The 21,227-nt window shown below is 40.1% G+C and overlaps 1 protein-coding gene across 2 annotated transcripts in view; it reads right to left on the bottom strand.

The window, feature by feature from the left end:
• The window catches only part of IFT81 (intraflagellar transport 81), a 219,388-nt gene that overhangs the window by 23,521 nt on the left and 174,640 nt on the right, over positions 1-21,227 (bottom strand). For both annotated transcript variants that reach the window (XM_073676298.1, XM_073676299.1), the window contains 5 exons: positions 19,044-19,133; positions 18,153-18,239; positions 12,930-13,001; positions 12,768-12,853; positions 1,714-1,759 (listed from right to left, as the gene is read on the bottom strand). In XM_073676298.1, coding sequence (XP_073532399.1) covers positions 1,714-1,759; positions 12,768-12,853; positions 12,930-13,001; positions 18,153-18,239; positions 19,044-19,133 — 381 coding nt within the window. The remainder of the gene's footprint in view (positions 1-1,713; positions 1,760-12,767; positions 12,854-12,929; positions 13,002-18,152; positions 18,240-19,043; positions 19,134-21,227) is intronic.

Below are 21,227 nucleotides of genomic sequence, written 5' to 3'. Positions count from 1 at the left end.
TGTACAAGTTTCAAAGTCATGAAAATACAGAAAAATCTTTAAATGAGAAGGTGTGTCCAAACTTTTGGTCTGTACTGTATATTAGTAGTAATAACTAGTCAACAAACAATAATAAGCAGAATTAAGTTTGGCAGGTTGATTTGGCCCACCACAACAGCCACAGTATCTCATGTAGCCCCCTGGGAAAATGAATTGCCCACCCCTGCACTATATTAGTAAATACCAGACCCAGCTTCTGACTATGAACTCATTTTTCTCTTTGACACACAAAATACAAGCTAGCAGCAAACCTGACATAGATAACCATGTTTGTGACGGAGTTGGGTTCAAACAAAATGGCATCACATGCAGGGCTGTGGAGTTGGTGTCCATTTTGGTGTCGTCGGAGTCGGTATAAAATGGACCGACTCAGACTCCTAAAATATATAACACATTGGGTACAGTAGTTCAATGCAGTTTGTGGGGAATATTTTTTCATAAGAATATGAAAGTTATGAAATGTTTGTCCTATTCCTGATCTAAGGGTCTAGACTTTTAGCTGAGATGAATCTGTGCTGCAGCTTATGTACATGATAAGTAGTGAAGCTCCTCCTCTACAGATAAGGGGGAAAAAAAACAAACACACAGGGAAGGAATGCCTGCACTCATCTCAGAACTTCTGGAGTGAACAGGAAAGCAGGATTAAGAACAAAAAAGAACAGGTTCTTGCTATTATAACTGATAATGCTTCAAACATGATACGTACAATTAAACTGATGAATGAGAATAATGAAGGTGAACAGTAGCTAGAAGAACATTTCAGATTCAGTATGTTGGAGATGGAAAGCCACAGTCCTGTTCCCATAATGGAGGAACAAACAGATATTACTACAGAAGAACAGCAAAATTATTCTTTACAATTAGATGATCTTGTTGAAGCTGCTTCACACCTCTCTCCTATTCATCACATGCGCTGTGTTGTGCACACGCTGCAGATGGCAATAAGAGATAGTCTGCAAGAGGGACATGCTGCAACTCTGATTAGCAAAGTGAGGAAATTGGCTATTGTTGCCAGAACCCCTAAAATTTATTCCATCTTGAAGAGACGTGCTGGAAAAGGGGCAATTGTGGAATTACAACATTTTTCACTTGCTCTCAAAGAAGTAGAAGAGTTCAATCGTTCATTAAAACTGATTGTGCGCGAGGCAATTCCTTTATACCCTGAAATTGTTAGAGATGTTGCCCATGTGGTTACTGCTTTGCCACCAACCCAAGTTAGTGTAGAGAGGTTGTTCTCTAGCCTTAAAATAATTAGGTCAGATTTGAGGTCTTCTATGAAGGAGGATCTGATGGAGGCGATACTATTTCTCAGAACAAATTCACTTACTGCATAGTGTATAATAAATTGTAAATATGCAAAAGTTTTTTTGTTCTAAAGTTGTATTCCAATAAACATATTTTATGTTCTATCTAAATAGCTTGATTAATGTATCATAATAATGATTAAAAGCCTGACGTTACCATTCTATTACAGTAAATTTATCACTTAAACTTAAACATGAGCCATGTATGAGGGAGTCAGAGTCGTGGAGTCGGTGTCATGGAAATTGAGGAGTCGAAATTGGAGTCGGAGGTTTGGCTTACTGACTCCAGAGCTCTGATCACAGGCCGCATGTGGCCCCCAGGATGCAGTCTGTGCACCCTTGTTGTAGGGACATAAAATGTATGTCTTACCTTTCCCAAATTTTCTTGCTCTTGGATATTCTTTGAATATTGGTCCCTAAAACATAAACAGCAAATATTTTTGAGCTTTAATAAAAAAAAATAAATAAATAATATACACATTAAAGGACATTTACAGTTTTAGCAAATATAAATTATTCACCATTCAATTAAAATGATGCACTTTTCTAACATAGTAGTTGCAAAGTCCAGCATATTGTATCAGATGTCACTAGGTTCAAAACTTCCATCTGATCTTCTCCAAACTAATTGTTTTGCTCTTTAACTAGCACTACGGTATTGTTTCCAGATTTTTTTAATGTATTTAATTTTGTGGACAGATGGGAGCATGGTGTAATGATTAATGCTTATACGTAGGTATCCATGGCAACTCATAAAATTAAAGTATATGATTTTTCCTTTTTAACTAAGAAACCAGCAGCATTAGTGATGTGAAATGTTTATTACTATAAAATGTATACTTTATAAGGATGCAGCGGCCTATTTCTTTAGAGCAAAAAATTCTTCTCCTGTTATATCAAGGCACGTACATCAAACATTTCATCTGTCTGTGGCAGCCACTAGGGGGCAGACTTGTATACAGTTCCTCTTCAAGGCCACTGGAGCTCATACAGCTACATATACAGTTATATGAAAAAGTTTGGGCACCCCTATTAATCTTAAGCTTAATGTATTATAAAAATTGGTATTTTTGCAACAGCTATTTCAGTTTGATATATGTAATAACTGTTGGACACAGTAATGTTTCTGCCTTGAAATGAGGTTTATTGTACTAACAGAAAATGTGCAATCTGCATTCAAACAAAATTTGACAGGTGCATAAGTATGGGCACCCTTATCATTTTCTTGTTTTAAATACTCCTACCTACTTTTTACTGACTTACTAAACCACTTTTTTTGGTTTTGTAACCTCATTGGGCTTTGAACTTCATAGCCAGGTGCATGCAATCATGAGAAAAGCTACTTAAAGTGGCCACTTGCAAGTTGTTCTCCTGTTTGAATCTTCTCTGAAGAGTGGCATCATGGGCTCCTCAAAACAACTGTCAAATGATCTGAAAACAAAGATTATTCATCATAGTTGTTTAGGGGAAGGATACAAAAAGCTGTCTCAGAGATTTAACCTGTCAGTTTCCACTGTGAGGAACATAGTAAGGAAATGGAAGAACACAGGGACAGTTCTTGTTAAGGCCAGAAGTGGCAGTCAAGAAAAACATCAGAAAGGCAGAGAAGAAGAATGGTGAGATCAGTCAAGGACAATCCTCAGACCACCTCTAGAGAGCTGCAGCATCAACTTGCTGCAGATGGTGTCACTGTGCATCGGTCAACTATACAACGCACTTTGCACAAGGAGAAGCTGTATGGGAGAGTGATGCGAAAGAAGCCGTTTCTGCAAGCACGCCACAAACAGAGTCGGCTGAGGTATGCAAAAGCACATTTGGAGAAGCCAATTTCTTTTTGGAAGAAGGTCCTGTGGACTGATGAAACCAAGATTGAGTTATTTGGTCATACAAAAAGGCGTTATGCATGGCGGCAAAAAAACACAGCATTCCAAGAAAAACACTTGTTACCCACAGTAAAATTTGGTGGAAGTTCCATCATGCTTTGGGGCTATGTTGCCAATGCTGGCACCGGGAATCTTGTTAAAGTTGAGGGACGCATGGATTCCACTCAGTATCAGCAGATTCTTGACAATAATGTTCAAGAATCAATGATAAAGTTGAAGTTACGCAGGGGATGGATCTTTCAGCAAGACAATGATCCAAAACACCGCTCCAAATCTATTCAGGCATTCATGCAGAGGAACAATTACAATGTTCTGGAATGGCCATCCCAGTCCCCAGACCTGAATATCATTGAACATCTGTGGGATCATTTGAAGAGGGCTGTCCATGCCCGGCGACCATCAAACTTAACTGAACTGGAATTGTTTTGTAAAGAGGAATGGTCAAAAATACCTTCATCCAGGATCCAAGAACTCATTAAAAGCTACAGGAAGTGACTAGAGGTTGTTATTTTTGCAAAAGGAGTATCTACTAAATATTAATGTCACTTTTCTGGTGAGGTGCCCATACTTATGCACCTGTCAAATTTTGTTTGAATGCAGATTGCACATTTTCTGTTAGTACAAGAAACCTCATTTCAAGGCAGAAACATTACTGTGTCCAACAGTTATTACATATATCAAACTGAAATAGCTGTTGCAAAAACACCAATTTTTATAAAACATTAAGCTTAAGATTAATAGGGGTGCCCAAACTTTTTCATATAACTGTATATGAACCCCTAGCGGTGGCAGCATGAAGCTGAGACTTTTAGGGAATATAATAGTTCTCTGTACTAAATAAATAGAACATCATAAGCATACAAGTATATAAGGAAAACGCTCCAAATCATTTATGCTGCCAAATTCTTAGACATATAAAGGGTATGCGCAATTTATAGATGAAGAAGACACAACGGGCACAGGGTCAATAAAAAATGTAAGAACTAAGATACTGCAAGTCACAATGAAAAATACAAGATACAGATTTACAGTAAATTGGTGACACGGAGCCAAATTTTATCCGCAGTCTTCATGTGGGCAAACTTCTGTGTAGGAAGTTGTCATGGAAACCTTCTGTCATTTTCTCGTCTTCAGCAGCAGTTCACATTAGTCCACTTCTCAAGCCCAATGAAATGACCACAGCAGATTACACAGTCTCTAGATTTCATTCCACCCTTTATAAAAGTATGAGATTTTCAACTAATACACTGACGAACAAAAGGGTAACAATGTTTTGAACTTTTGACTTTCATGCTCCATATCTCACCATCAGGTACTGCTTCGAACGAGAGACTACCATCATTTTATAGACAATCATATTGGCTTTCTACAAATGTATAAATCTGGCTTGCAACTATTTAGCAGATTATTAGCTGCGCAGATTATTGTTACCCTTTTACTCGTCAGTGTATAGAACAATGATTTTATATTATAGTTCCCTATTACTGACGTAACACGCATTTAGCAATAAGACAAGTAATTAGGACTACACTCATCAATCACTCTGAAACGTTACTACTCATCTATGTGTTTGTAATTGTCCAGCCACGTTGTCAGGATCATAAACAATAAGGGAGAGGTATAAAAAGAAAACAAATGGAAAGTTAGTAGTTGTCCATAGTAATAAATTACGTTTCTGCGTTTCAGACTCTCCAAACTAAGAAAAAAGTCTGATTGATTGGAATGGACAATACAACGATTTGCATTCACCACTATGTTTTTCATGTATGGTTTAGTCCAGATGCCCATAGCCTCTACGTTTAGGGCCATATGTGGCTTTGGAGCCCAATCAATATGTCTTCTGGAGCGTTTTTTCACACCTCTTGCATAAAAATGGCATCTTCTTGATTGTCAAGCCGAGAGTCAACCCAATGATAAGTACTACTTTTCTATCATGCGTAAAAAAAAAAAAAAGGCGGTGGGGTCTACTGGCCGTCAGAGGAAGCTCTTGTAGCCCTCCTAACTTCTTTTACACTAAGTACTTGTATCCCCCATCTTTTCTTGTTGCTCATTGCATTGTGATGTTGCTTTGTGAAGTGCTAGTGACGTACCACATTATTAGGAGTATGCTAACACTAAAGGCCCCATACACGGACTATTTTTTTCTAAACCCACCGATATTGATGGGTTTGGCCAACAATCTAATGTGTATGAGGGCGCCGGCCAACTGATTGTCGGGGAAGATATCTATCGCTTTGTTCTCCTGAACAAAAGCAGCGGGCAGAGATGACTGTCAGTGGCTTTCTCATAGAGAACACAGGAGCACTTAGAGCACACCTGTATATGTATGGGAGAGATGGCAGACAGCCAAATGCTCAAAGTATCGTTTGGACAACAGCAGTTGTTAACTTACTAATATGCTTACAGAAGTAATAAAAGGGTAACAGAACAAAGCAGAGGGCTAAAAAAATATCCTCCAGAATTGTTATTTCAGAGAGTATGGAAGCATTCACTAAAAAGGACATGTCAGGAGACCTTACAGGTTCTCTTATAGAAGCATCCGGGACAGGAACATTTATGAAACCTTCTTTTAAATACAAGAATAGTTCAGCTGATATTTTTTTTTTATTATTTTGGTGATTAACTTTTGAATAAACATTGAGAAATAAAGTCCTGTTGAACAGTCTGCCAACTATATAAAACTGGGTAAAGTTGGCATGTGCATTCAAATATCCATTTTAGTTTGATACCATTATTTCACAGGCTGTTCACTTAAATCAGTGGCATGCTCTTTCTACTAAGCAGATCATACAGCTTAAAAATGAATAAATGAACGGATAATGGCTTTATCCATCTGTATCATCATTGTTAGTGATGAGTGCGGTAGTAATCAGGACTGCAAAGCTCTTTTACCATACATGGTGGTCAAATCCACATCATGGGCATTTCCAATGTCATGTAATTTCCTCCCAAGCTGAAAATAGCAAATCTCCAGTCATGCAAACTAACACACTGTTTCCAAGGTACACTGAAGCTAATTACCTGATAAATGAAAAATAAATTTAACTTCACAGGAAATCTACAGTCAATTTTAACATTTAAAACAATTTCTGTTTTTTAATCCCACGCCTCAAGAGGCAATATGATTTCCATTTCTATTAATTGAAAATCCATCAGATGGAGTATTCACATTATTAAAAATAATACAGGTTTAGCTGCTATGAGCATGATCAGACTCATGTCACTGGTCTATATTAACGATTTTCTATTAACCAAAAAAACTAAATCCTTGTTCCTGTCCCTTCTCCTCTTTACAGATTAGAAAACTTGTTTGCAGATAGAGCCACAGACATAATCACACCCTACAGGTATAATCTTACTCTGATTGTGTTGACAGATTTAGGGTAGTCCTTACAGAAAATGTGATTAAATCATTAACCACTGACTGAAAGCAAGACTCGAGGTTCCTAGTATATTTCAATACAAGGTTACACTTAAAGGGGTTCTCCAGAAACAGAAAAAAAATAATTAAAAGGAAAGGTCTTTGTATATAAATTCCTAAATACTTTTATATTAGCAAATCATAGTCATTTTATCTAAGGAGGTAATCATCACTACAGAATCAAAATGGCCACCGTTTTGTTACATCGGCAGAAACCTGTCCAAAAATGTTAATAGGACAAAGGCCTGTTAGCATTTGCAATAGAAGATAACAAACCACATACTGTCACGCTATCTTCGGGTCACAGCAGCCACTCAGCATTCAGAAAGATAAGGTGGACAGCAGTGTGAGCAGACTCTTCTTACCTCAGCACCACTGGTATCTGCAGTATTAGATCAGAAATACAGAATGGACAGCCGTGTGAGCAAACTCTTCTTACCTCAGAACCCCTGGTATCTCCGACTTAGATCAGAAAGATGGGGTGGACAGCAGTGTGAGCAGCCTCTTTCTACCTCAGCATCCCTGGTATCTCCAGCATTAGATCAGAAAGATGGGATGGACAGCATGTATTAGCTGTCAGGTTCAATTTAATGGTTTGGAGAAGGAGGGAGTAAAAGTTTTTGACAGGTTCCCGTTAACAGTATCCTTTATCCTTTAAATGTCCATATCTAAAAGGCTTATAAAAAAATATCTTTTTCAAAAAATTTCCGGAACAATAAATTGATCACAGGTGAAGCTCAAAAATGAGTCACAACCACAAAGAAAATTAAGCATAAGATGGTGCCCATTACAATTCACTGCCTGTCCTTGCAAGGCATCAAGTCGGCAGGTATTCCAGAAGGAGTAAGGCATTGTGTTGTTTGTCTGCATTATAGATAGCTGGGGTCCTAAACAAATTTTCAAGCCAGAAAACCCTTTCACAACCTTCGGTGTACCCATTTGTTATGATCGGTAGGGGTTCCCGACCTTTGACGAATGGGTACGTTATAGTGATTGTGTGCGGCACAGGAGCTGTTCCCACGCCGAGAGCTCGGCTTATGTGATAGCAGAGCCCCGGTTGTCACTGCCAGGAGCGGTGCCCGCACTACCCCCAGTTGTTTAACGCTCTAAATGCTGCGATTGATATCGATTGCAGCATTTGGGAGACTAGGAGATGGAGGCCCACCTGATGCAATCAGCGCCACCACGTCATTGCGAAGGCCCAATCGTTGTCATGACGACCTTCGAGTCTGCCATTGACGGTGGCCTGCTTACACCATGCCAGGAGCATGGTCAAAGAGGCTTCTGTCAGTGTAATACTGACATGTATAATGTCCATTATACCAGAGATCAGACTAATAAACGTTAAAGTCCCATAGAGGGACGAAGTAAAAAAAAAAAAATTGTGAAAACATGAACCACTTCCCGACATGCGCCGTATTTATACTGCTCTGCGGGAGTGATCATGGGGGCTCATGCTGAGCGCCGCATTGATCATATGCGGGTGTCAGCTCTATGTGAGAACTGACACCCCGCAGCAACGCCCATGATCGGTGCTAGCACCAATCAAGGAGTTTAACCCCTATGATGCTGCTGTCAATAGTGACAGCAACATCGCAGAGTGAGTGAGCACCCTCTGTGCTCCCTCAGCACAACTCAAAATCAGAAACGCACAAATCAGAAAATTCATGAGAGTTGACAGCTTTGTTTTCTAAACCACCATTTCAACACTATTTTTACATTTTATTAGATTATAATGCGAAAACTATGCCCACATTAAGATGTACTTTATTAAAAGTGCTGTCCAACGCCAATTTTTTTTTTTTTTTAGGATGAGGAACATTTACCTTTGGTCACTCTCGTGCATCTAATGGACTCCACTCAGGGGGGTCTACGCCGGCTCCATAAGGAATATCTGCGTCCCCCAGATGTCAACAGGACCACTGAAGCTTGTGATTGGGTAAAGCGGTCAGGTGACTAGACGAGCCCTTTGCCAGATGTTTCTCTGATGATGCGCTCTTCTAGTCACCTTACCACTGGAGTCCATTACAGGCTTCAGCAACAGTTGACATCTGGGCGGTGCAGACAACACTTCTGGAGACGGGGAAACCTGTGCTGAATAAGGAGGGGGCTGCAGTCTTCTGGGATTCACAAGACCATTAGAGATTGCTTTACTGGACAATTTTGCAGTAATCAAATGGGTTAATGGGGTTGTCCGGTCCAAAATGATAACGTGTGCTGCGAGGATTCGCTGTTTTACTTTTTCGCACAAAAATATTGCATTTTCACAATGATAAGAGGAGAAAATGCACAGTACAATTTGTTGTGCAGTTTCTCCTCAGTGCACCAATAGCCCATATGTATTGGAAAACCATTGTTTGGACGCATGGCAGGGCTTGGAAGGGAAAGAGCACCATTCAACTTTTGGAGCACTAAATTGCGCTGTTGGGGAGGAGTCAGTTTTTTTTCTAAGATGTATTATTAGTGTCAACCTCCAGGTGGCAGCATATAACCCATGGTTCTTGTGTCCCCAAATGAAGTGTCTTGAGAAATCTATATTCACTGAAAACAGATTTTACCTGTGGATTGATAACTTTGAGAATGAAAGATCAGTCCATGGGAAGATCGAAGCAGATTTCTCTGATAAGATATATTACAAAGGTTTTTATTTTCATGTGTACTATTGATTTATAAAAAAAAATTGTAAACGGCTGTTACTCTTTGAAGTTTAACTATGTGGTCCTCTCTACTCAATGTACTGCTGTGGTTTATCGTAGTTATTCACTTTCAAGGCTTTACAATACTGTTCAATGTTTTTTTTTTACATTTAGTAACTGCCAAGGGCTAATAAGTAAAACTGGGGTTTCAGGTACCATCTTGCCATGATGCCTTTTTATTACAGAAGTAATTCTTGGTAGTTCCTAGAACTGTTTCCTAGGAAAATTGCATCATGGCAGCACATGCTTTCTAGTGCTCCCACCACTAGTGGACACAGACAGAAAAGGGTCCCTGTGCAAGAACAGTATATGGCCCTTTACAGTCCAATAGCTCACCGTAATACACATAATGCTTTCTGCTTTGGAGGTGGAAATGGGCCCCCTTATCTCCTGGGCCCCTGTGGGGCTGCACAGGTTGCACCAATAATATATCTGCCCTTGGCTCCTACTGAAGATAGAGCACACAGTGTGTGGTAAAAAAAAAAAGTTCTTGTCCTTTAAAGATTGTATCAATACACCTAGCATAATCCTGATTATAGATTATATTACCAGAGCGCCTACGCAGCTTCAGCCACGGTAACAGGAAAACTGGGGGCATCTATATTGGTCAAAATGACTACAGGGGAACAAGTAGTTTGGACAATGTGCTGTGGTATTATTTAGATTTCTTGTATTGCTATTTATAATTTTGACCTCGGAAAGAATGCCTCATAGATTTGAAAACCTTCTAAATTTAGATAGCAAAATACACAAGTCAGATTTTGTCAGCGCTCATATGATGGATGCGTTTTTATCATGGAAAATTTGAACTCAAGAGATTAAATTGATTTTAATCTTAATGAAATCTTTTTTTTGTGGGCTTATGAAACCAATTTAAAAAAGATACATGTATGGAAAAAAAAAATTTCCTCTACAAATCTATTATCAGCTTATATGTACAGACGATGGGTACGATTATCCCACTGGTCTTGTGATACAAAGTACAACCTTTTTTATATAACACTTTATATGACAGACCTCGTATTTTATTATATAGTATCATTAATAATAATATTTTTATAAACAAGTAAATATAGACAGCACAGGATGAGAAAAAAGAGGGGGGGCAGGTTTAAAACCATGCAAAATGTATCAATCATCACATGATCATTTATTATGCTTTACTTATACAGCACCATCATATTGCACAGCGCTTTACAGACATTATTGTCACTGTCCCCATTGAGGCTCACAATCTGCATTCCCTATCAGTATGTCTTTGGAAAACCAGGAGGAAAAAGGAGGACCCGGAGGAAACCCACGCAAACATGGGGAGAACATACAAACTCCTTGCAGATGTTGTCCTTGGTGGGATTTAAACCCAGGACCCCAGCGCTGCAAGGCTGAAGTGCTAACCACTGAGCCACCATGGAATACAAATGTATGTAAGTTAGGTATCATACTGTAAAATTATAAATATACAATCATGAGGCTTAACTTTTGGAAACTGTAATATCTTGAAGAAGCCTTTCCACAAACTTTTCTTCTCATAAGCCTGTGTATATGTAATGTAATTTAGTGTGAGTGTTACTATACTGAACTACTGCAGTTTTCTTCGGGATCCAGCGCTGTTCTGCTCCTCTTCTCAGTGACGTCACCACTCTGCAAACTCTCCAGGTCACGCTGTGCTCTGTGTGACCCAGAAGTGGCTTTTACAATGCAAGTCTATGGAGCGTCAGAACAAGACTTCATAGGCTTGTATTGTAAAAGACACTTCTGACTCAAACATAAAGCATAGAGTGAGCAGGATAGTCTCAAGGGCAGTGACGTCACTTCAGAAAAGCAGCGAAACTGTTTTGGATACCGTAGGAGACGCAGGTAGGTGAGTATATTAACACACTCACACTACACTATATACACATTTAGGGGAAAAAAAGTTAACGTGAGTTTGTCTTTAAGGGGTTTCCCAACTCTTTTAAAAGTTATTCTAAAAGTTCTACAATCTTAACCCCTTAACATGCCATGAAGGACATGTACACCATGGAGCAGTTGCCGGTGTTTTGAGAGGGATCAGAAGCTGAGCCCGCTCCACACAGGGGCGAATGAGAGCACTAACCCCCTGAATACCACTGTCAATCACTGACAATGACATTTAAGCATCTAAATCCAGTCTGGGTGTATGTTTGAGCACCCATCGGCTCCCCCTGTGATTCGTTAGCAGGGTGCTGATGGCCCCCTTCCGTCCAGCCACAGATTGGGCTTCATAGGAAATTATGATTTTTACTATATTGTGCAAAACTGGATTATTGATCCATATAGTACAAGTTATTGCGTATTCAAGTCACGTGTGAGGGCTAAAAAAAAAATTAAAAACTTTTTCTCCATCTTCTACATTCTGAGAGTTCGTGAAAACCGGACCGCACTCCGATGTCATCCGAGCGTGTTCTGATTTTTTCACGGACCCATTGACTTGCATTGCCAATTTCGATCTGACCCTCGAATCAAAATCAGACATGTCTCCGGTATTTTCCGCAGACCAGTTGGTCCGAGGAAAAAAATCAGACATGTGAATGGCCCCATAAACTATCATAGGCAGGAGTGCTATCCGTGAAAATGCAAAAAATTAATGTCTGAATGAGGCCTTATCCACAGTTAAAAATAAAAGAAATTTAGCTCTTGTTCCCATTTTTTTATGGATGGGGAAGCATTATACCATAAGGTATATGCTCTGTTTTTAGTGATCAGGAGGTAGGTTTTCTTTTTAAATAGGGCTTCCTGTAGAAAATAAATATCAATTTTATTTTTTTCCGGGAATCTCAGAATCTGAGTTATTTTCTGCGGAATGTTTATACCTTTTACATTAAAAGGTGCAATATTTACGTTAACCATAGGTCGGGTGGTAGCTTGAGATTTTCCTTGGGGATATTTTATGCTGGAATGGAAGGTAATGGGACATAGTGATTTAGCTTAAATAACAAATAGTATGTGTTATTTCCTATCAACACAGTTAGGAAAACACCTATTTGCACATGCTCAGTATTAAATGTGCCCAGTCATGCTACATAAATAAAGCAATTCTGCACATGCTCAGTGAAGTGGTGCAGGTGTCTAACATTCATGCAAATTCTATATTATCAGGATGGACCTAATCATGAAATTGATTGCCTGCATTGAGAGCATTGTTAGCCTGGAACACAACTGTGCAAGCTCGTCCTGTCGGTAAGATCGGAGGCACACAGAGAACCCAAGCAAGTTAGAAAACTGATGTCAGTTATGTTTATTATTTATTCAGAATATCACATACACTATGAAATGAACCTAATAATGGGAATCCCCCTTTAAAGGCCTTTTATACGGGGAGATTATTGTGTGGAAATATCTTATGTTTGCAAACAATCTTTTTCATACCAGCAGCTATAATCAGAATAGCATACAGTAACCTTACCTGAGAGCTTTCCTCCTTTCCTGGGAGTCTGGAGACACATAAGCTTTCATCTCATCTGCTGCGCGCTGTATCTGGACTTCTGCAATCTAAGAAAGAATACAGATTCAGTATTTCTGTCCAAAACCAGAAAGAAAGTTATTAAATAAATCTGCATAGTTTAACCTTTTTCATCAAGTTGATGTAATGATACTGAGTCTCGGCTTGGCTACACTCCTCCTGGAGACCTCGGACTTCCTGAGTTAAACATAAATAATTACATAATTATTCAGGAGTAAAAATAGAACAAGCACTGAAAACACAGCGGAAAGTTAACAAGCCAAAAAGTAAATCACTAAAAAATATTTTTCAGTGTTTTACATGCAAATCAATGCTTCATCAACAAAGCTTTAGGGGCATCATACTAGAAGAAATGTTGCTGGGATCAATTCTGAACTCCGTCCCAATTCTGCCTCCTCAAATAAATCATGGGGCTTGCAGGGGGAAATTGTAGAACAGTCAAGGAGGGTGCCTGTGAAATCCTAACTGGTAAATGCTGTCTCATGAACAAAAAACATGTAGTATACTATCTCCTGCTGCACCTCACTGTGCAAGATGAGGCAGAATTAGCATGGGGGACAACTTTCTACTACATAACCAAACTTCATTGATTCCTTTGAGGGCAACAATTTATCAACGATTAGGACCCCCTTTATTAGGTAAAGAACACTTTATTGAAGGTGGTCAATGAATATAGACAATTGCAAATACAGCACTAAACAATAGTAGTTAAAATGCTGGTTATGCACATCATGTCAGAGAATATATAATCTTCTATTAAATGTACTACCGTTATTCTACAAAAGTAACAATAAAAAAAAGCATTTTACCATTTATATATTGTAAAATAATATAGTAAATATGTCAAAATGTATTCATAGATCCTCATTCACCCAACAGAGGCTTAGAGAGCCTTTTTGGCCTCCGTCAGGTTGGTATACGTCAGCCATTTTTTTTTACTGTATGAAAATGCCCAGTTGAAGTTCATTCACCTATACAGAGGAATCCCCCACATGATATGATATATATACACTGCTCAAACAAATAAAGGGAACACTCAAATAACACATCCTAGATCTGAATGAATGAAATATTCTCATTGAATACTTTGTTCTGTACAAAGTTGAATGTGCTGACAACAAAATCACACAAAAATCATCAATGGAAATCAAATTTATTAACCAATGGAGGCCTGGATTTGGAGTCACCCCAAAATTAAAGTGGAAAAACACACTACAGGCTGATCCAACTTTGATGTAATGTCCTTAAAACAAGTCAAAATGAGGCTCAGTATTGTGTGTGGCCTCCACGGGCCTGTATGACCTCCCTACAACGCCTGGGCATGCTCCTGATGAGGTTGCGGATGGTCTCCTGTGGGATCTCCTCCCAGATCTGGACTAAAGCATCCTCCAACTCCTGGACAGTCTGTGGTGCAACGTGACGTTGGTGGATGGAGATCGACATGATGTCCCAGATGTGCTCAATCGGATTCAGGTCTGGGGAATGGGCGGGCCAGTCCATAGCTTCAATGCCTTCATCTCGCAGGAACTGCTGACACACTCCAGCCACATGAGGTCTGGCATTGTCCTGCATTAGGAAGAACCCAGGGCCTACCGCACCAGCATATGGTCTCACAAGGGGTCTGAGGATCTCATCTCGGTACCTAATGGCAGTCAGGCTACCTCTGGTGAGCACATGGAGGGCTGTGCAGCCCTCCAAAGAAATGCCACCCCACACCATTACTGACCCACTGCTAAACCGGTCATGCTGAAGGATGTTGCAGGCAGAAGATCGCTCTCCACGGAGTCTCCAGACTCTGTCACGTCTGTCACATGTGCTCAGTGTGAACCTGCTTTCATCTGTGAAGAGCACAGGGCGTCAATGGCGACTTTGCCAATCCTTGTGTTCTGTGGCAAATGCCAAGCGTCCTGTACGGTGTTGGGCTGTGAGCACAACCCCCATCTGTGGACATCGGGCCCTCATACCACCCTCATGGAGTCGGTTTCTAACCGTTTGTGCAGACACATGTACATTTGTGGCCTGCTGGAGGTCATTTTGCAGGGCTCTGGCAGTGTTCCTCCTGTTCCTCCTTGCACAAAGGCGGAGGTAGCGGTCCTGCTGCTGGGTTGTTGCCCTCCTACAGCCCCCTCCACGTCTCCTGGTGTACTGGCCTGTCTCCTGGTAGCGCCTCCAGCCTCTGGACACTACACTGGCAGACACAGCAAACCTTCTTGCCACAGCTCGCATTGATGTGCCATCCTGGATGAACTGCATGATCTGAGCAACTTCTGTGGGTTGTAGAGTCCATCTCATCCTACCACGAGTGTGAAAGCACAACCAACATTCAAAAGAGACCAAAACATCAGCTAGAAAGCATTGGTACTGAGATGTGGTCTGTGGTCCCCACCTGCAGAACCACTCCTTTATTGAGGGTGTCTTGATAATTGCCAATAATTTCCATCTATTGTCTATTCCATTTGCACAACAGCATGTGAAATTGATTGTCAATCAGTGTGGCTTTATCTTGGATATATACACTGCTCAAAAAAATAAAGTGAACACTTAAACAACAGAATATACAGTTAGGTCCATATATATTTGGACAGAGACAACATTTTTCTAATTTTGGTTCTAGACATTACCACAATGAATTTTAAACAAAACAATTCAGATGCAGTTGAAGTTCAGACTTTCAGCTTTCATTTGAAGGTATCCACGTTAAAATTGGATGAAGGGTTTAGGAGTTTCAGCTCCTTAACATGTTCCACCCTGTTTTTAAAGGGACCAAAAGTAATTGGACAATTGACTCCAAGGCTATTTCATGGACAGGTGTGGGCAATGCCTTCGTTATGTCATTCTCAATTAATCAGATAAAAGGCCTGGAGTTGATTTGAGGTGTGGTGCTTGCATTTGGAAGGTTTTGCTGTGAAGTAAACATGCAGTCAAAGGAGCTCTACATGCAGGTGAAATAAGCCATCCTTAAGCTGCAAAAACAGAAAAAACCCATCCGAGAAATTGCTACAATATTAGGAGTGGCAATGCAAAAAGACCTGGGCGCCCACGGAAGACAACAGTGGTGGATGATCGCAGAATAATCTCCATGGTGAAGAGAAATCCCTTCACAAAAGCCAACCAAGTGAACAACACTCTCCAGGAGGTAGGCGTATCAATATCCAAATCTACCATAAAGAGAAGACTGCATGAAAGTAAATACAGAGGGTTCACTGCACGGTGCAAGCCACTCATAAGCATTAAGAATAAAAAGGCTAGACTGGACTTTGCTAAAAAAAAACATCTAAAAAAGCCAGCACAGTTCTGGAAGAACATTCTTTGGACAGATAAAACCAAGATCAACCTCTACCAGAATGATGGAAAGAGAAAAGTATGGCGAAGGCGTGGTACAGCTCATGATCCAAAGCATACCACATCATCTGTAAAACACGGCAGAGGCAGTGTGATGGCTTGGGCATGCATGGCTGCCAGTGGCACTGGGTCACTAGTGTTTATTGATGATGTGACACAGGACAGAAGCAGCCAAATGAATTCTGATGTATTCAGAGCCATACTGTGTGCTCAGATCCAGCCAAATGCAGCCAAACTGATTGGTCGTCGTTTCATACTACAGATGGACAATGACCCAAAACATAAAGCCAAAGCAACCCAGGAGTTTATTAAAGCAAAGAAGTGGAATATTCTTGAATGGCCAAGTCAGTCACCTGATCTCAACCCAATTGAGCATGCATTTCACTTGTTAAAGACTAAACTTCAGACAGAAAGGCCCACAAACAAACAGCAACTGAAAACCACCGCAGTGAAGGCCTGGCAGAGCATCAAAAAAGAGGAAACACAGCGTCTGGTGATGTTCATGAGTTCAAGACTTCAGGCATTCATTGCCAACAAAGGGTTTTCAACCAAGTACTAGAAATGAACATTTTATTTACAATTATTTAATCTGTCCAATTACATTTGGTCCCTTTAAAAACAGGGTGGCACATGTTAAGGAGCTGAAACTCCTAAACCCTTCATCCAATTTTAATGTGGATACCCTCAAATGAAAGCTGAAAGTCTGAACTTCAACTGCATCTGAATTGTTTTGTTTAAAATTCATTGTGGTAATGTCTAGAACCAAAATTAGAAAAATGTTGTCTCTGTCCAAATATATATGGACCTAACTGTATATTCTGTTGTTTAAGTGTTCCCTTTATTTTTTTGAGCAGTGTATATATCCAAGATAAATTCCAGTTGGCACCCGTTCAATTTAGTGATGCTCATGTCTAGGGATGGCGCCCCACACTCAGATTAGTACAAAAGACTGGCACTCACTTGTATGCATAATTCGTGAAGTTTATTACATATTCCTCATCAATGTATACAGCAGTCAAAAATGTGATGCGTTTCGGCTTAGCACAAGCCTTTCTCAAACATATGTTGTTTGAGAAACATGTCACATTTTTGACTGTTGTATTCATTGATGAGGAATATGTAATAAACTTCACAAATTCTGCATACAAGTGAGTGCCGGCCTTTTGTGCTGAACTATATACATATATTACATACATATTTAGATATATATTACATATATATATATATATATATATATATATATTTAACATGGTTGCCTATAGCTGACATGTGTCTCTGTATGGAGTGTGTTGGGACCTTCAGTAGAAGGTATACATAAGAAAAGCCTCTCAGCATATACCTCCACAACAAAGCTCAAAGGCAATTTAAACAGGACTTTACGTCTGCCTTTCAGACATGGCTGGCCTCTTAAATGCATCTGAGAAGAAAGGACGCAGACATCTCGAGATTATCTACTAGCATGATCTTCCAACATTTGTAGGTGCACCACTGACTTGAAGTTGAGGTAGCAAACATCTACAACATCTACCTCCCAAGACAGTAAACAGGGATACTGCAAATTCTCTTGTTGGCCACTGACACCTTATAAAGCTGGGAAGTAGGACGTCAGCCACAAAAATAATTTGTTTTGTTGACTTTCTTATTATTTACTTTGCCAGAATGTTTCTGAAATTAAAATAGTGGAGCTAAACTTTTCATTGAATGATTAGTACCAAAACATGAATGGCGCCTCCTGCATGCACAACATGCAGACAAAAAGTGGATCAGACAAACATAGCAGCCAATCAGATTACAGCTCCTATTTTCTGACATGCAACGTAGAAGTAAAAATTGTAATCTGATTGGTAGAAATGAGCATAGCTTTTATACAATTACTACTTCTGTGTGTGCCATATAAAGGTGACTTTTTATTCAGCGGTCATGAAATACACTGTAGTTGTACATGACATATTCAGAAGAGACGTCACAGGATAAGGAAGGTGATACCTGCTCTAGCTTGGAGCAGTTACTCTCCAGGCCAGCCGCGCAGCTGTCATATTGGGCTTTCTTTTCATCATACTCCTGCGTCAGCTCCTAATGTGAAAAGGGCAAAGATTCATGTCAGCACGTACTACGATACCTCAAGCACATGGCACTGTGAAATGTACGTTTCCGTCAGTCAGCAGCTTCAGCCTGTCGTCCTGGCACATAGAGTGTTGCTTACTTAATCTCAGCAGATGTGTCTCATTCCTCATTCACACATGGCGAGGGAGTACGTATCTGTCTGATACTTTAGACAGACACAAGACTGCCAAACCAAGATGTTCTGAAGTAACCACTATGATGACCTGTTGCAAGGCACCAAAATGTTTTTCCCCAAAAGTCTATTATTGTATGGAAGTGAACATATTAAAGTTAAATTATGGTAATATAGTAAGTTGGACCTCATCTATAGCAGATTTCTTTATAGGCATTTTTACAATAAAATTCCATAAGTGACATAATCGAGGAATGAAACGCACAGCTGGCACTAACACTATGCGCAGCAACATGGGAGGCCTTGTGTTGGCATTAAAAACAGTAGATTAAGCAGCTATATGAGAAATTAACATTGTGTTCAGACAAGTGACTTGGCATCTCATTTAGATTAACCTATAACAGGTATCATTTCAGTACGACAGATGAAGCCTTCCTTCTCCACCAAGTAAAACAAAAACGAACTCCGACCTGACACAAATCCAGGAGTGTAGAATCACCCGAAATTACTGTATATATTCAGAACCTGGCGTTTATAAACTAGTTAATGTAGAATAATGCACAGGCACATATTGTAATAAAAAACACAACAACCCCTCCTCCCCTCTTAAATCTGTAATATATATTTCGATTTTTACAAACCTGGCATTTCTGGCGTAAAGGCCTTAGCTCTTTTATAACAGGAGCCAATGCTGATTTTTTTGCTTCTATCATGGAGTTTAACTTCTTCACCTAAAGAAAAATACAAAATTACACAGCATTATAAAATTCGTTGCGAGCATAGGTGAGCTCCTGTGCCAACTACTATTGTCAAATGGTTATTTCCAAAAAGCTTGTATTATTTGGTCTATAGACATCTAAATACAAAGTATATTATGGTATTTGAGTATTTTCATTGAGCTCTTAGGGTGAATATATATATTTGTCCACATTGTCAAATATGCAGTCTTGAGAGACATTTTTACTCCATTATCTAAAAGACTGGATGGATCAATATGGACTTCAATTACACAAATATGTATACAATTAATGTATTCATTCACAATGTTTCCTGTAAACTCACGGGTGGATTAAGAGTAGCCAGGGCCCCGGGCAGTTTAGAAGGTGTGGGCCCCCCCACAGGTACCCGATGTATCACGTGACATGTCACATGATCCCCTTTGATAGATCATGTGATAGGTCATGTGACTAACACAGAAGCTTTGGTTACATCTGTAGACGGAAAATTATGGAAATTTTTTTCCATTATGTACACAGCCCTATACATAACATAGAGCTACATATAGTAGAGCAGCGGTGGGAGACTAATTTCCTTGAGGGGCCACATGAGAGACCATGACTGTTGGGGAAGGTGAATCAATAGGCTGAAATTAATTCTGCTCAATATTAATAATATTAACAAAATAATAAAAAAATATATTAATTGTATGACTCAGGCTATGTGCCCACGATGCAGAAATGCTCTGGATTTTTCCTGAGTGTTTCTGCATCTTCCTGGCAGAAAAAACGCATGCGGATTGTACATGCAGATTGTACATGCGTTTTCCAGCCAGGGACATGCGGATGTGAAGCGTTCTTCACTTGCATTTCCGCATGCGGGTTGACAAGCGCTTTCCAAGCGATTTTAGCATCACTTAGAAAGTGCTTATCAACTTGGTCACACTATATAAATCCATGCAAAAGGCATGGATTTATATACTGTGACGAAAGGAATGTTTAAAAATAAAAAATAAATCTATACTTACCTTCTGATGGCCCCTGGAGTCTTGCTTCTCTATTCTCCCTTGTCGGGAGATCGCGGTACACTGAAGGACCTGCCGACGTCAGCGTTGCGTGACCCATCACATGACTATGACGTCAGCGCAGGTCCTTCAGTCCATCGCGATCTGCCGGCATGAGAGGAAGAGCGCACCGGGGGTCACCAGAAGGTAAATATAACATTTATTTTTTATTTTATTATTTTTTTCACAGTTTCTATGGTACCTGGGTACCATCCGCACATGGAAACGCGTGGATTCCGCATCTACATATGCAGTGATGCGTAATCCATGCGTTCCAATACAAGTCAATGGCGGCGAAAACGCCGCGCTTCCACAAAATAATTGGTAGTGCTGCAGATTTTTCCTCAATGATAATCCGCAGCGGAAATTTCCGCAGCATGTGCACAGCACATGCGGATTATCATTGGGGAACATGGCAGACCTTCTACCAAGCGTTTCTGCAGCGTTTTTGCCGCTGCGGAAACGCTTAAACGCATCATGGGCACAAAGCCTTAATATTGAGCAGAATTAAGTATGCTGACATCCCCCTATATACAGTTTGAGCCCCCACATAACTCCCTAGATACAGTATGAGTCCGCACATAGCTTTCTAGATACAGTATGAGCCCTCACATAGCTCCCTAGATACAGTATGAGCCCCCACATAGCTCCCTAGATACAGTATGAGCCCCCACATAGCTCCCTAGATACAGTATGAGCCCCCACATAGCTCCCTAGAAACAGTATGAGCCCCCACATAGCTCCCTAGATACAGTATGAGCCCGTACATAGCTCCCTAGATACAGTATGAGCCCGAACATAGCTCCCTAGATACAGTATGAGCCCGTACATAGCTCCCTAGTTACAGTATGAGCCCGCACATAGCTCCCTAGATACAGTATGAGATCCCACATAGCCCCTACATACAATATGAGCCCGCACATAGCCTCCTATATATAGTATGAGCCCCCACATAGCTCCCTATATACAGTATGAACCCGTACATAGCTCCCTATATACAATATGAGCCCCACATAGCTCCCTATATACAGTATGAGCACCCACA

This window comes from Phyllobates terribilis, unplaced genomic scaffold (assembly GCF_046119375.1).
Source record: "Phyllobates terribilis strain yellow unplaced genomic scaffold, ASM4611937v1 Scaffold_1__5_contigs__length_1240528914, whole genome shotgun sequence".
Lineage (NCBI taxonomy): Eukaryota > Metazoa > Chordata > Amphibia > Anura > Dendrobatidae > Phyllobates > Phyllobates terribilis.
Note: the sequence above shows the minus strand (reverse complement) of the source record. Positions and strands in the feature narration are given on the sequence as shown.